Here is a 16,036-nt window from a genome sequence, read left to right on the forward strand (position 1 = left end):
GCTCCAGGGAATCCAGCCCTCTTCTGACTTCCATGGGCTCCTGCATACATGTGGCAGACACAAACTGAATAAACATCTGAAAAGAAATCGGAAATTTCAAAATTACTTAAATGCATTAGAAATTTAATACAAAGGAATTAGTAATGTTTTTGCCATGTGTTCATTTGCTGAACACAGGTAAAGTATATATACTTCAGCTAACTAAATTTATTTAGCTGGAAATTTTTATTATTCACTTTTATATGTACTATTAATATTTTATATCCATTAGTATATATGTTTCTATATACAAGCACAAGGGAAACATTTACTTAGCCTATTATGCATTTTATCTCAAGCCCTCTTGGTCTAATTAGAAATTTTTCAGATAGGTTATAACATTTAACTTTCTTATTAAAATTAATTTTTCTTTTATATAAGGGAATACACTGAAAATATAGCATCTACTTGTTATTTATGTGAAATAATGTTATCTGATTGCAATCTACTTCTGTTTTGTCTTAGATAAAACTGGCATCTTTTAGTAATCTAATACATAAATGTGGCTTCTAAGGAAAATACTATTGGTGAACTTCATGTCTGACTTAATTCTCTTTATGTAAAACTGTAGTGCTCCTAGTCTATAGTATAAAAGAAAAAACTGAAAACTAATGTCACAGTGCTTCTGTGATATGGCCTCTTGTGTCTGAAGCAAGAATCTAGTTACTTTTAAATGAAGAGAAGCCCTGAAATTCCTTCACTGGTGATCAGCACTCATTGAGACCCTTTGGCTTTGTAAAAATGTTTGTCACAAAAGTATTCTATACTTTTTATATGATTAAAATTAATCCATTCCTTATCTTTGAATTGACTTTCTTTTGTGTATTTTTTTTTAATTGGAAAAGATTAATGGGACGAAATATAAGATGGTACCTCTGTTTTCTTCTTTTGTATAATCTTGTTGCGTGTCTCTACATAAGCTGTTCTGGCCACTCATCATAGTAACCAGCTGGGCCATTTCACCTGCTGGAGCCATTAAAGAGGACTCTCTCCCCCTAGATTAATCCCCTCCGACATTAGTTTTTTGCACTGACAACTGCAGCAGGCATTCAGAATTTGCAGGTGGCCAGTGTGACGCACATAATTGCCTACAATTTTAGGCAATGAATAAAAATGGTCTACATTACTTGTCAAAGGTTGTATATGCAGTGCCAAGTGAGATCTATGGGAAGCCTTTTAGGGTTTAAAGAACAGTTAATAGCAAGGCTGCACAGGGCTTTTTTAATCATAATGCATTTGTAATATAGCACTTTGATCTTCTCCTTGTAGGAAATGGTGTTACATTAGCCACTTTTAAACATTTATGAGTGAAATTCAGTTATAGAAGAGTAAAAGTGATTATTCTTAAGCAGAGCATGTTAGATTTCATTAAAAGTTTTCGTCTTGCCCCTTCCTTGTTAAAATCCATGGGAAGTCCTTTCGCTGGAGGGCTTCAAATCGGGATCTAAAGATACAGGGCCTTTTCCTTATTTTTCTTGTTGGTAAAAGTAAGATTTGCAAGGAAGGTATACTAAATACTGAGATAATTTATGAAAGTGGACATTTGTAAGAGAATAACTGGTCATGGTAATGTAAAATACTCTCAGGAAATCTATTACTAATGATTGTGTTGCAACAAACTTTGAGAAATTAATATTTAAAACAGGTCCATAAACCATCTTTACAAAAACAAATCAAAACAAAAAAATTCCCCAAAACAAAAAGTCCAGATGACTGTGAACCGCACCTCTTCTGGAAGAGCTGAGCCTGACCTTTCGGACCTGAGAGCCTTTTATTAGCACCTGCCTGTAAGGAGAGCCTCGCCCCACGCAGCTTTTAGATTCAGACCCACAGGGCTGTGAGGGGAGGCTTGAAGGGTTCAGCTTGTGGCACTTGCTGTTTGCCGTTTCCATTTCACAGATGATTAATCTTTCTGTGAAGAAAGGCCAGAGAAACAAAGCACATTGGGCTCTTCCCGCAGTTACTCCTTCTGAATGCACACTAGCTTGCTAACTAAAAGGCCTTTAGATTTCCAGCAGAGAGAGATGTTCTGAAAGTGAATGCAGCTGGTTGGAGGTCACCAGTGCAGGGCTCTTGCCATTGTGTAATGGAGGCTTTGGCAGGTTGTGGTGGGGGGCGCAGTGGAGAAGTGGCAGGAGAAGGTGTTGTCAGAAAAATTAATTCAGAAGAGAAAAAGGTTTCGGTCAGGTCATCTACTATTTTATAGAGTAAATAATCAATAATAGGTTTAAATTACTTTGTTTTTCTTTTTAAGGAAAAAATATACTTTAATCTCTTGAATATACAACCCCCATTTCATAATAGTGACATCACTAGATAATGTTGACTTAAATTCTGTCTCTGATGTGATTCAGTTGTCTTGCAGTTTTTCATATTTGTTATGTTAACTAATTTTGCTAACTTTATCCACTAAAATAATGCTTCAATATTTCACCAGCTTTATTTTGAGATACCAAGTACCATTTGTTGACTTAGATCTCTTCATTATAAAAAGTTATCCTTTTTTTTTTTTTGAGGACTTGAAACTTTTAGTACTTAGTATCAAGTGCTTAAGTGTTCATCTTGTATCTTGTATTTTTTTTTCCTTAATTGTGTACAGGATATAATGTGCAAAGTCAAATCCTGGGTTATAGATCAGAAGAAACCTGTACGCTTCTACCATGATTGGAATGACAAAGAGGTAAGTTATGAATACTGTTGTCTTATTACTGCCATTGCTTTGATTTCTTAGAGAACAAATGGGGTTGCTCATTATTTTATGTCTAGTAGATATACATAGTTAAATTTGATTTGTGTCAGCCATTGCATATTCCCAAGCTTATATTGTCCTCTTCCCCATCTCTCACTTTTAATATTTCATAACATCTAATCCTTTATAAACAAAGATTATGAAAATGTTTACTTAATGTTTATGTTCAAATTATTCAATGTTTTACCTGTATTTCCTGAGCTTTTAAAAGGGTTTTTCTCTGTTTCCTATTCTAGATTGAAGTGTTGAATAAACACTTATTTTTGACTTCAAAACCGATGGTCTACTTGGTTAATCTTTCTGAAAAAGACTATATAAGAAAGAAAAACAAATGGTGAGTTTTTTCTTCTCTGGATATACCCATATACATATCTGTAACACAAAGCATATAAGTATGTGTATAATGTGTTTGATTTTAATACTTTTCCCTATAAAATGTTGAAAATGCTAAGAAAGTTTTGTCTTAAGTTACATTTAGAGGTGAGTCTCCTAAATGATTTGCACTAAGAGAATGTTACAAAACTGAATGAAATTAGGAAATTCTGAATCATACATATTTGCTTATCCAATTTACGTTCTTTAAACATTGCTGTTTAGTTTTGCTACAAGATGAGAGTAAAATATATTTGAAGCAATAGAGTATTTTAAGGCAAGAATTTCTAGCCACATTGACACTGCAGGTGACCTCAAAACCTGTGAGCTGGACATAAATTTTAAAGTCCATACCGAATAGTTTTTTTTTTTTTTTTTTTTTTTTTTTTAAAGCTAAACCTGGATGCAAAAAAGGCCAGATACTGGCTTGAAACTTGCAAAATGTATCAAAGTAAAAACTGCATTTGTATATTGCCATTCTAATATGTAACTAAAATGGGAATGATTTGTTCCCCTTCCTTAAAAATTCAAAGAGAACTCTTGTGTTCATGTGGGCATGGAGACATTTGGCATAGTACTCACTGTGACTTCCTTCACTAGACCCTCAGCATTTTATACTATTGAGTCATAGAAACAAATCAAAACTATACAAAGAAAAAGACCTGAATTCTCCTAAAATATATTGTCGGTTTCTCCCTGTACTTCATTAAGTACTTAGATGCACATGGTTTCAATTTTCCATTAAAAATTCTCATTTCCATATGATATCAAAGAGTGAGAAGGCTTTAAACTGAAAAATAAACATTCATAGACTAGAAGCCAAAACAATAATTAATGTCAGATGGTTAACTCCAATAAATCATTAGAATAAATTCTGTGAAATTACTGCAACTAAAAATGCCCTGTTGATATTACTGTAAGACATTTTGTGTACCTGATAGAAAGCTGAGTTTAACCTTTTTATTGGCAATGTTCTAGAAAACATAAATTTAACCTAAAAATGAAGTTCAGACTGGTCATTGTCCTCCAGAAAGTAATTAACTTTAAAATATAATCAGTTCCATCATGTTTCAAACTCTAATAAATTTGGTGATTAATGTGTCAAAAATTGTTTCCTTTAAGAAGGAATTTTAAAATTTATTATTTGACTTCGGCTAGTAAATCTTCTCATGGAAGTATGAATGGTGAGTTTTCCTGTGGCTGGGTAAAACAATACAGACATCAAAGTTTCCATGAACAGGGATGAGTCAGTTTCCTTGCCCAAAGGGGCTTCTCACACCTGTATTCAGTGATTACAGGTAGAACTCCCTGGCTCTAATTGTATAGTAAATACCGTTTCCCAGACCCTAATGGTAGACAGACTGCTTAGGAGACGCCAGCCTGTGATTTAGCTGTCGCCAGACACCCCATGTTTTTTGTGAGACCAGTTGTGATGATGATATGGTTATAGCCCATTGAAACTACTCTTGTCTAAATAACAAATTTTAATTTGTATCAACATAGATGTATGAATGGTTCTATTTTATAAAACCAAATTTTCATAGGTTTTATGTTTAGCTAATGATGTGGTCTGAGGTTGGGATATGTGTGTTGGGGGGAGGTGTCCAGATCTTGTGGAAGTTAGTGTAATTGTAGCTGAAAGATCAAAGACTGGGTAACTGAGTGATGTTCCAGAAGAGAATTTACCACATAGCCATTTTCTGTACAGTTTCTGCCGCCTGCTGTTCCTATTTTCCCTCAAGCTAGCCATTGACTACCCCCTGTGCATCCCTGCTCGTAAAACATGATTGAGGAAGTATTTGTCATGTATTTATGAGTGGGAAACACTGTGTGATAGGGAATGGCATCTACTGGAGCCAGGAAGATTGCCACTTTCCTTCCATTCAGCCACTCCGCTACAGCTTTAAGTCCTCTGTTTATGTAACAGAACCTTCATATTAAAGCACAGAATGAATTTTTATTATAAAGGATGTGAACACTAGGTTTTCACCATTTATAATACTGCAAGCAGATGTAAATAGTTAAAATTCAGTTTAACTCCTAAGTCCATTTGCTTAGTTAGCATCTTGTTTGTTTTTTGGGGTTTTTTTTGGGGGGGGGTTGGTTTGTAGCTAAGCCTCATTTGCATCAGTTGATCCTTGAAAAAAAAGATTTTGTTTCAAGGTTAACATGTAATACTACTATTGCAAATTAGGACTGACACAGGGAGCAGTAATAGATGTGCTCACAAGGGCTGGGAACTGCTAGGTGATACAGTTCTTACCTACCATGAACAGGTCCTGGGCAGTCTCCAAAAGTTAAAATACACATGTGCACACATGCACACACATTGTGTTTTAATTGTGAAAAGTTATTTTCAGTGGTTAGAAAATATTAGAAAAGGTCTGTGGCTTTGACCCCAAGAGGAAGACTATCTTCATTTTAGCAGGCCACATTTTGGTTACTGGCTAAAATTCACTTTAAATTAAAATGGTAGTGTATTTTTTTAATGCTAGTTTTTTTGTTTTTGTTTTTTAAGAAGCATTTTGATAGATAAGGCTATTTATACTAACTAGAGGCATACTGACCTATTGAAAAGTAAAAGCTAGAGTTTGTCCAAGTTTCTACTGTGTTAGCAGTGCTGAATTCATTATTTCATTGATGGATGATTAAGACCTAAGAGAAGCTGATGTGGCAGCCAGGTTGGCTGTAGCTGTGTTATGATTAGATGCCAGTAATCAAGATACTGTGAAAGAATCCACAGAGACCATTAGTAGTTTTACAAATGAATAAATAAAACTATGTAGAAAATTTTGTCGATTTGCTAGGTGCTAATGATTTTTTAACAGTTAATTTTCTAAACATGATCGTTGTTACCAGCAGGATTATACACAGTATTAATTTTCATTTTAGATTGCATAGTGAGTCATAGTGTCAAGCAGGTATGGGACATTCAAACTGTCAAACCACTGTTTAATTGGAGGTTTAAATTTCAATCTTTGCACCTTTGCTGCTCTGTTAGTAATATGCTGTCCAATTATGGAATCAGCAGAACAAACTGATTTTTAGATATTTTTACACCTAATGGCTTCCAATTATGTCTCACTCAGTGTTATCCTGTCTTTACCTACCTGTAAACTATTGATGAGGACAGTTGGGTTTTGTTGTTTATTTGTACAACATAGATGTTCATCTAGAAATACTAGCAAATTTAAAACTTAAAACAAACACACTTCTTACATACATCTTGGTTAATAAGTGAGTCATTTTAAATGATGAAATTGTTTCAAGATTCATAGATAAATATTTGGGACTTTTTTCAAGCTTTGGAACAATCATAGACAGTATGTCAAGCTCACCAAAGGAATTTTAAACTCACAAAAGTTTTGCTACTAACCCTTATTCTGTTATGTATGTATGATTCAAGTTTTGGATTTTGGTTTGGTTTTTGGTTTTTCAAGACAGGGTTTCTCTGTGTAGTTCTCTGTCCTGGAACTTGCTCTGTAGACCAGGCTGGCCTAGAATGCAGAGACCCACCTGCCTCTGCCTCCTCAGTGCTAGCACTAAAGGCCTGTGCCACCACACCTGGCTTTGATTCAGGTTTTTTTCCTGCCCAACTTTCTGCTAGTGTCTGTTAGCTTTTCATATTTGTTCACAAAACCAAAAAAATAACTTCAGGATAATATGTATTGTGTGACTGCTGTAGGAGAAAATCATGGAATAGATTTAATCTTTGCTTACTTTACCTTCTTTTTGTTTGTCTTTGTTTTTTGTTTGTTTGTTTGTTTGTTTTAAAGACAGGGTTTCTCTGTGTAACAGTCCCCGCTGTCCTGGAACTGCATGTGTAATCATGCCTGGTACCAAATTACTTTTTAGTGTAAATTCAGTTTATTTATTTGCATATATGTGCACATGGTGGGTGCCAGGTCATGCTTGTAGTCATCAGAGGACAGCTTAGGGGATTGGGACTCACCTTCCACTGTATGGCTCTGGGATGGAATTCAGGATTTCAAGCTTGGTGGCAAGTGTTTTTACCCACTGAGCCATATCACCAGTTTTCATGTAATAATATTTGTGAATTTCTATTTTGGGTTTTGTTGTTGTTGTTCTTTTATGAAGCCCAGACTGGTCTTAAATTTGAAGCAATTCTCTTGCCTCAGCCTCTCAAATTCAGGGACTATGGGGGAGCCAAACAGAATTTTGGTTTTCATTAAACAATTTGGTTACTCTTTCAGTTATTTCAAATTCTTATCAAGGGACTAGTATATTAGTACACATCGTGAGAATGATAATTATCGAAGTGTGTCTTTCTATATAAAGAAAAGACTACTCTCTCACAATAAATGCATGTGTGGAGGTCTGTTTACATTTTGTTCAATATGCTTTATGGCTAATTATTTCTATTTGCAGGGTAGGTCATTAATTTTAAAAAAATACATTAGGAGCATGAGTTCTAATTTTCATAAGCATCATCTAGTAACAGTGATTTCTGAGTGACATAATTTCACCAAATGAATAAGATTAATTTTTCTATATAAGCAAGAAATACTTCATTTTTGTTTCTAGCTTCAAAAGATTAAAAGGTTTAAGCTCCTTCTAAAGACAAGTATTTCATAGAATTCTCTCAATGGTTCAAATGTGCATTTCCTAATACACTAGCGGTTCTCAACCTTCCCAGTGCTGCAACCCATTAACACAGTTCCTCGTGTTGTGGTGACCCCAACCATAAAATACTTTCATTGCTACTTCATAACTGATTTTGCTACTGTTATGAATCATAAAACAAGTATCTGTGTTTTGTGACCCAAGAGAAAGGGTTTTCCCCCAGAAGGAGTCACACCACACAGGTTGAGAGCTGTTGTTATACATGGACATAGACACCAATGATCTAGAAAAGTAAAGAACTGTGTTTAATTCTGCAGTATTCTACACATTACTGATGACTCATGTTCATGGAGAATTTTCCTGATGCCCTGTCCCTACTCACTAAAAGATAATTCAAGACAAATTCCTTGAAAACCTATGTACCAAAGATTAAGGACCTCAGATCTGATTTTGTTTCCAAAATAGTGAGTTTAAATGCGCTATAATCAAGAGTAGGAATTCAAGGGCAGAAGTGGCTCAGGGTGTTAAAAGCACAGTGGTTAGGAGGCCCCGGATTCTGTTCCCAGCATCCACGTGGCGGCTCATAACCATGTGTTACTCCAGTCCCAGGGGATCCAGCAGTTTTCTTCAGGCCTCCATTGGCGTGAGACATGCAGGCCGGCAAAGCATCCATACACATTAAATAGAATAATTAAAATAAAGAATGGAATTTGACTAGCTGTTGGTAGAAGTGGAGGAGAATTTGAAGTTCAGAAACTGCAACAGTCGGGATTGAGACAGAGCCTTACATGGGTAAACTGGAGTCTTAGGTGGTGTACATGTTTGCTTGGGACAAGGCAAAAGAGGAAGCTAATTTGGACTATTTCAGTATTTTGTCCATTATGCCCTACCTGTGCAGATAGGAGAGAGTATTACTTTCTCTGACCTTTGACCTTGCTATATATTCACTAGGTATAAGGCTTACATTTAGAGTATAGTTCACCAGAATTTTGAAGACTATCCAAAAACACTAGATAGCATAATAGCATTGTTTAATAAGAAAACTGAACACTCAGAAGCTCTTATTCTTTAGTGGTAAATGAGGGAGTAGCTGTGATCAAGAAGTTTGATTTATTGGGAAAAACATTGCTTTGCCAGGTGTGGTACACACCTTTAATCCTAGGACTAGGGAGACAGGGGCAAGTGGGTCTCCCAGGTAAAGGCCATCCAGGGCAACCTAGGGAGAGTGTCACAAGAGGAAGAAAAACAGAAAAGAAAATTAATCAATTTGAAATAGTAATGTGTGGTCTTTGCTACTTTTGCTTTTTTTGACCTTAGGAAAATTATATAGGCTTTCCTATAGAGAATGCTTTGTTCAATTATTCATATAAAATGTATTCTATATAAACAAACTTCTCCAAACTTAATTATCATAACTCAAAATTAATCTAGTAACAGAAGAAAGAATTTAATTGTCCTGTATTATCTGCTAGATACTGGATATGTCCCTTCCTTTTTCTTTTGTTGGAAGAGTAAAGAAACAAAATATATTGCATGTCATTGTTGCTCACTGAGACTCCTGTGGCATCAGAGTGATCTTCAGTATGGCCCTGCAGTTTTACCATTTGTAGCTTAGATGATTTGATTGTCTTTGCTTGGCTTCCACTAGTATAATTTTTTAAAATTGCCATTGCATCGTTTCAAAAATAAATTAAGAACTTGTTCTTTTAAAAGACCTTTGAAACATCTCCCTCAGTGTCTCTGTGTATATGTGTGGTGTGTATTTTCAGTGAGTGTAAAGAATGAAGGCTAGCATCCTTAAAGTGATGAATGAAGAGAATTGTCCCTGAAGTGCTATGTCTCCCCATGCTAGAATTTTGTTTTCTTTAACTTTTGCTTAGCATATGCAAGGCATGCACTCTGTCTCTAAGCCTCCATATCACCTCTGAATTTTGTGATTTCAATCTGAAATACTGCAAATTTATAAGGCAAAAGATGCCCACATAGATATCCAGTAGCTTCTCAATCTTCACGTTCTGGGTGATAGACCTTTCCCCAAATGGGACTTCATAGAATGTTCTCCAGGCTGAACACCCAATTTAGGACTTTTTTTTTTTTTTTTTTGGTCAGGTTGGAGCTAAGACCTGACTTTTCTCCTAGTCTCATCTTTCTCCCCATCTCAGTTCTTGAAAATAAGGTGGTTGTTTTTTCTGAGTCTTACCATGTGTCTCCTCATCTTCCCTCATAGTGAGCAGTGGCTGATTTGACTAGAGCTGGGGGAATGTGTGCATGTGAAAATAAAATGCACATGTGGAATTGACATGTCTATATTTGAGACTAGAAATACTGCCTAAACTATTATGTTCTCTTATTTTTAACTTTTCAAGAAAGCATCTTCCCGTCAGAAACATTAATCTTGTAATATGCATCATAAAAGCTTATCTAATACACTTGGAGGCAAACAGGTCAATTTAGGTGAGACATACTTTGGTATCTGTGACCATTTTTCAGTTTTTCTGCTCAATATATTCTGAGATAACTTTCATATAAACTTTGAGTACACCCTTATTTATAAAGTTAGGACTTCATATAGGTATTCATTCTGTCCTTTTAACAATACTTTATTATAGCAAGAAAAGAAGTGAATTTCATAAGAAGTATCATTGCAGTATTCAGGTGACTGGAGAGATATCTCTTTGCTTAAGAGTGTTTGGTTTTTTCCCAGAGGTCCAGAGTTCTGTCCCCACCTGGAAAAGGCTCACAACCATCTGTAACTACCCCTCCAGGGAATCCAGTACCCTTTTCTGGCCTTCTCAGCTCGTCAGGCACCCCTACACACATGCTCTTACATACATACATACATACACACACACACACACACACACACACACGTGTGTGCATGTATGTGTGCGTGTTTGAGCTGCAGAGATGATTTAGCAGTTAACAGCTCTTACTGCTCTGAGGACCCAAATTTGGTTTAAAGGACAACATTGGGTGATATTCTGTTCAGTGGCCCTATTACTAGCTCCAAAGGGACTCTGCACCCACACATGTGGCAGGCACACACGTGCGCACGCGCGCGCGCGCACACACACACACACACACACACTTAAAATAAAAAACAAATATTTTTAAAAGAGTACACATGCTCTTTAGCTCACTGAGGGGATCAGTGTTGTGTTTTATTTTGCTTTTCCTTTTTAAGCAAGTAATTATTGATCCCTTCTGTGTGTCATATACATATCTGGGTTATGACCAGAAAGGCCCTTGCTCCCATAAGGCTATTGTCTCATGGTAGAGACATTCAACAAGACATTAAACATAATGTCTAGAAATTATTAGAACAATGAATAAAAGCAAAACAGTAAAGGGTTGCCATCTTCCCTGGTAGGGAAGACCTCATGAAGAAAGGGGCAGGCACACTGAGAATCTGACCAGGGAGAGAACATGGGCGGAGTCAGCACAGGGACAAGTTAAAGTCGTGGAGGTTGAGTGGGAGATAGTGGTCTGTTCAGCCATGGTAAGACTGTATTTGATTATGTTATGGGGCGTTAAGAAATTACCTAAAAAGAAATTAGGATTCTTACTTAAAGATCATGCAATTCAATAATTTTAAATATATCCTATATGTATTCTAACATTTAATGCTTTTTTTTTCTACATTTAATGTCGTTGGTTAGCTTTTCGTATGCCAAACTAAAGGACACACCGTAGATCACCATTTAAGTTTATGTTATATGGCAGGCACTTGAAGCTTAGAAAATGCTAAGACATAATAAAAAATACTGAAGTTTATATAACTAATATCATGTACACTTTACAGATAGGACAGTGGAGAGATTACAGAATAATATTTGATTGAGTGTGAGTGTAACAAAATAGATCCAGCTGATTTGAATATTTATGCCTGTCCCATGTTGAATTTCCACAAACCAGAGAATTGTGTGCTGTACTTTGGATTTGCATCTGATGCTGCTGTTTTTACCTTGCCTTGTAATTTTAATACCTTACTGTTAACGAGGCAAAAGTGGTTTATTTTAGCATCGATTCTTAAGCATGTATCGTAAAGTTCAGGTAGAGAAAAATCTGTGGATGCTACTGAAAACTACAAATTATATAAAATTGCTAAATCAAAATATATCAGGCTAGCTTTTATACATTGAGATGAGCATATTTTCCAACAGAAGTAAAAACTAGTAATAATAATGGGCACAGATACCCAAGTCTGTCTTTGCTAACTGTATTATTTTAGCATTGCAAATCAAATAAGCTTCTATGAGTCGTAGTTTTGATAAGGAAATGCTTCCAAAATCACTTTACTAAGCATATATTTGACTTGTTAAAATAATTGTTTACTGCTGGGTTGAGCAAGTTGTAGGAAAGGAATATATACCACAAACTGGAGTTGAGGCAAATAATGTTAGACTGGATGTGGACACAATGTCAGTCTACTCTTAACTAGGTAACACTTGTATTTATTAGTTCCAACAACCTTATAAAGTAGATATTGTTAAATCTGCTTATCTTTTAAAGAAGGAAAAGCATGTATAAGGAAGTTGAACAGAGTTAATAGCCAGCAAGAGGTGTTGCGATTGAAACTTAAGCAGTTTCTGTAGAGCTTTCATGTTCTTTACTGCTGTGTCATCCGGCCTCAGCATCCGGTCATTGGTGATGCTGCCAGTGTAAAATGGGCTTGAAAATATGTCATGTGCCAGGCACAGGCCTATACTACACATCTTATGTCAATAAAGCTTTATTAATGTTAAATATATCACATGTTACACATGCAGTTTGAGGGCTGGAGGAATGGCCCAGCAGTTCTATGCACCTGTTCTTTTCCAAAGGACCCAAGTTCAGCTCCCAGCTCCCATGTCTGATGGTCCACAAATTCTTGTCCTCCAGATTCCAATGCCACTTTCTGCGTCTTGTGGGTATCTGCACATACATGATATGTACACACAGAGATACACATACATGTGAATTTTAGATTTGAAAATTTTTTGAGATTAAAAATTTACCAATTGAAAATAACATTTAAATGTATCTGTTGTATTTGTAGACTTACCTCTGAAACTCTTTTGAATTTAACAGCCTTTGTAGGAACAATCATTAAAATAGTTTATCTGGTTTTATGTAGAAAATATGTATTTACTCTCTTTTGACAACATCTGCTTTCAGGCTGGAAAGTTGGCACAATGGTTAAGAATACTTGTTGCTCTTACAGAGGACCTGGGTTCGATTCCCGCCTTCTAACTGACATGGCAGTTTACAACCATCTGTAACTCCAGTCCCAGGATATCCAATGTTCCTTCTCTGATCTCTGTGGGTACCAGGCGTGAACATGGTGCACAGACATGCATGCAAGCAAACACTCATACAACACATCAAATAATGAAATAAATAATCTTTAAGAAGGAAAAAAGACAACTATTTTTGCAACCACTGGATTGTTTGTTTTTTTGCTTTCTAGTGCAGGAGACCAAATTCAGGCCTCAGGAAGCTAACAAATGTTCTACCACTGAGATACACTTCCAGCCCCATGTGTGCTTGTAACAGCGTTCTAATTTACTACGGTCATTACATTTTCAATAACAAGGATTTGTTTTTATATTTTGTTTTTGAAATTATAATATAATGATACCATTTAACTCTTTTCTTTCTTCCCTTCAGACCTTCCTGTATACCCCTCCTTTTTCTCTTTCAAATCATGGCCTCATTTTCCATTAATTGTTGTTACATACATATGTGGGCGTGTGTGTGTCTGTGTGTGTGTGTGTGTGTGTGTGTATGTGTGTATACACATGCTCTTAAATACATACGTACAGCATGTACAGTCTCTATAATGTACCTTCTATGATTTTTCTGGGGTGATTGTTAGTATTGGATATGCATTGCTGTGCTCTTTCCTGAGGAAGACTGTATTTCCTGTTCTCAGCATAAGGATTTGCTTTTGAGAACTAATTTTAAAACAAAGATGTCAGTCTGTCTTGTCTATCTGTTTGCATGTCTTTTTTATAAAGTACAAGTAGATGATTTGTGCGCTGCTCTGTGTAATTGCTACTTTAATACATAGCAGTATAATGGAAAGAGCATTATATGTGCATACGAACACACACGTGTGCGCACACGCACACAGTCTTTGGAAGAAATAACTTCCATTTGTTAAATGCTTATTGTGTACCAGGTCTGGGGACTTGGGGGCATTTAAATATGTCCTGTCGATGTGTTAAATTTTCCTAAGAGCCTCAGAAGAGAAAGCACAACCTCCTTAATGAAAACAACTTTGTAAGGAGTAAGGTTTTTCCTCCCGCTGCTGGTCTTGTCTTAAACAACTTAAGGCTTAGAGAAGTGAAATAAGAAACCTTGTTAAGTATTTGGTACATTTCTTTTCGTTTGAACGCATGAAAGTATAAAACATTTTTACATTATAGCACATTTTAATGCAACAAAAAGCTTCCAAAGAATTTTCTATTGTTTTTATCCTAGTAAAAGGTATACAAAAACTCATTCCTGCCAGAGAACAAACATAATTGCAAAATTTAGAAAGATATGACTCAACACAATTTGATTGGCTTCCTTATTCCTTGGTTTCTTCACCTGTCAGATGTTTTTCTTAAAGAACTACGAGAATTAAATAAAACTGTGTGTGTGTGTGTGTGTGTGTGTGTATAGTTACTTACTAAGGTTCATTTTAAATGTGATTTTATGTAATTCTGATTCTGTGAGAAAAGTATGTATGTATGAACATGAATAAAGTAGTTACTTATTGCCTGAAAGTTGTCATTACATAAATAAATTCTCTTAGTCCAGTCCTTCCATATATAGATTTAGCTGTACTTTACTGTCCTGTAGATAGTCAGGACTTATATGGAATGGCAGACCTTAGAAAACCTTGCTGTGTCTCCTTTTTCACTGGTTAAAACTCATCCCTATATCTTTCTAACTAAAAGGAGTTTTGAATCTCAGTCCTCTATATTTTCTTTTCTAGTCAGTAGCTCCATTGTAGTACTGTATAACTTCAAGCAAATCACTTAATATATTAAGCCACTAAGTTATGTTACATGACAATTTTTAGAGATTGGAAAAGTAACCTGTAAGAATACTTTTATTCTTTGAAAATGGAATTTTCCCCTAATGCTATTTTAAGGAGTTCTGTAGAACAGTTTGTACAGCAGTTTCTTATATCATAGATCTTTAAGCTAATTCAGGCCAGAGCTATACAAAGACCAAAGAGGACAGAACAAGAGGATGCAGTGATAGCAACCATTTGTTTTCTTGTCTATATTCAGAAATAACATGTGGTTGTCTGAATCAAGAGCTTTTAAGGGCTATTATAATACAGCTGCAAAGCCATATCTGTGAATAAAGCTTTTGAGCTAAGTATGATTAAGGAATTACGTGTTTTTTAATTTATACAAAGCATGATATTTTATTTTAAATGTTATTAATTAAAATTTGTATAGCTTGCCAAGTATTTGTGTGTTATTACTTGGACATTTAGCTTAAGGTCACCAAATTAGATTGGAAGGTTCTGTAAGCTTCATAAGCTTGAGAAAGTGAAACAAAGGGGAAAGAAGACTAGTCAGCATTCTTAGCCATGTGCAAGAGATGTGTGTATGACTTAGCTGGGAATACCTGCTTTCTTGCAGTGTATCACTTAGAGACTTTTTTCTCTGTGAAATATTTAATAGTTAAGGTTCGCAGTTTTGTAGTTTATTTTAGTGCCCTATTGACATCAGGGGTTGCTGACTGTTGTATTAGTAGTTCCTGACAAACAAATTATTTTATATTCTCACCCATTTCTGACAGAAGATATAAAGTTTTGACAAATACGTATGGCACAGCAAGTGTCCAATTCTAAAGAGCAAAATAAATGCAAACCACCATTATGGTGAACACAAACAGCCTGAAAGCAAGTTATCAGCAAGCAAATAATTGTTGAACTGTTATGAATGGAGTAGGATGTTGAAATGGGGCATGATTGGCTGATGTTACATGTGTCCTTGATTACCTTCCTTGTGCTTTTATCCTAATAAGTGACATTCTTTGTATTCCCTGGGATGGCTAGACAGTCTGACACTGAAGAAGAATAAATATTGCATGTGGTACACATTAAGCTGTCATCCAAGACAGCATTTATAAAAAGTAACTGGAGAAATTCATAAGAAATTCTGCAGTGCTTCAGTTTCCTGGCTCCAGTCATAATTGTCAAAGTTCCTGACACATCCAGGTCTTGAGAAATGATTTAGGTTTACAGTGGCTTGGCGCATGAATAATTATCATGGATTTGTGTTCTCATACTGCCTTAGGATA

General features: G+C 35.6%; 1 protein-coding gene across 1 annotated transcript in view; it reads left to right on the forward strand.

The window, feature by feature from the left end:
* Ola1 (Obg like ATPase 1) overlaps positions 1-16,036 on the forward strand; it is a 127,524-nt gene that overhangs the window by 75,808 nt on the left and 35,680 nt on the right. Inside the window, exons 6-7 of the mRNA XM_051184469.1 lie at positions 2,639-2,719; positions 3,025-3,122. Coding sequence (XP_051040426.1) covers positions 2,639-2,719; positions 3,025-3,122 — 179 coding nt within the window. The remainder of the gene's footprint in view (positions 1-2,638; positions 2,720-3,024; positions 3,123-16,036) is intronic.

Source organism: Phodopus roborovskii, unplaced genomic scaffold, assembly GCF_943737965.1.
Source record: "Phodopus roborovskii unplaced genomic scaffold, PHOROB, whole genome shotgun sequence".
Taxonomy (NCBI): Eukaryota; Metazoa; Chordata; class Mammalia; order Rodentia; family Cricetidae; genus Phodopus; species Phodopus roborovskii.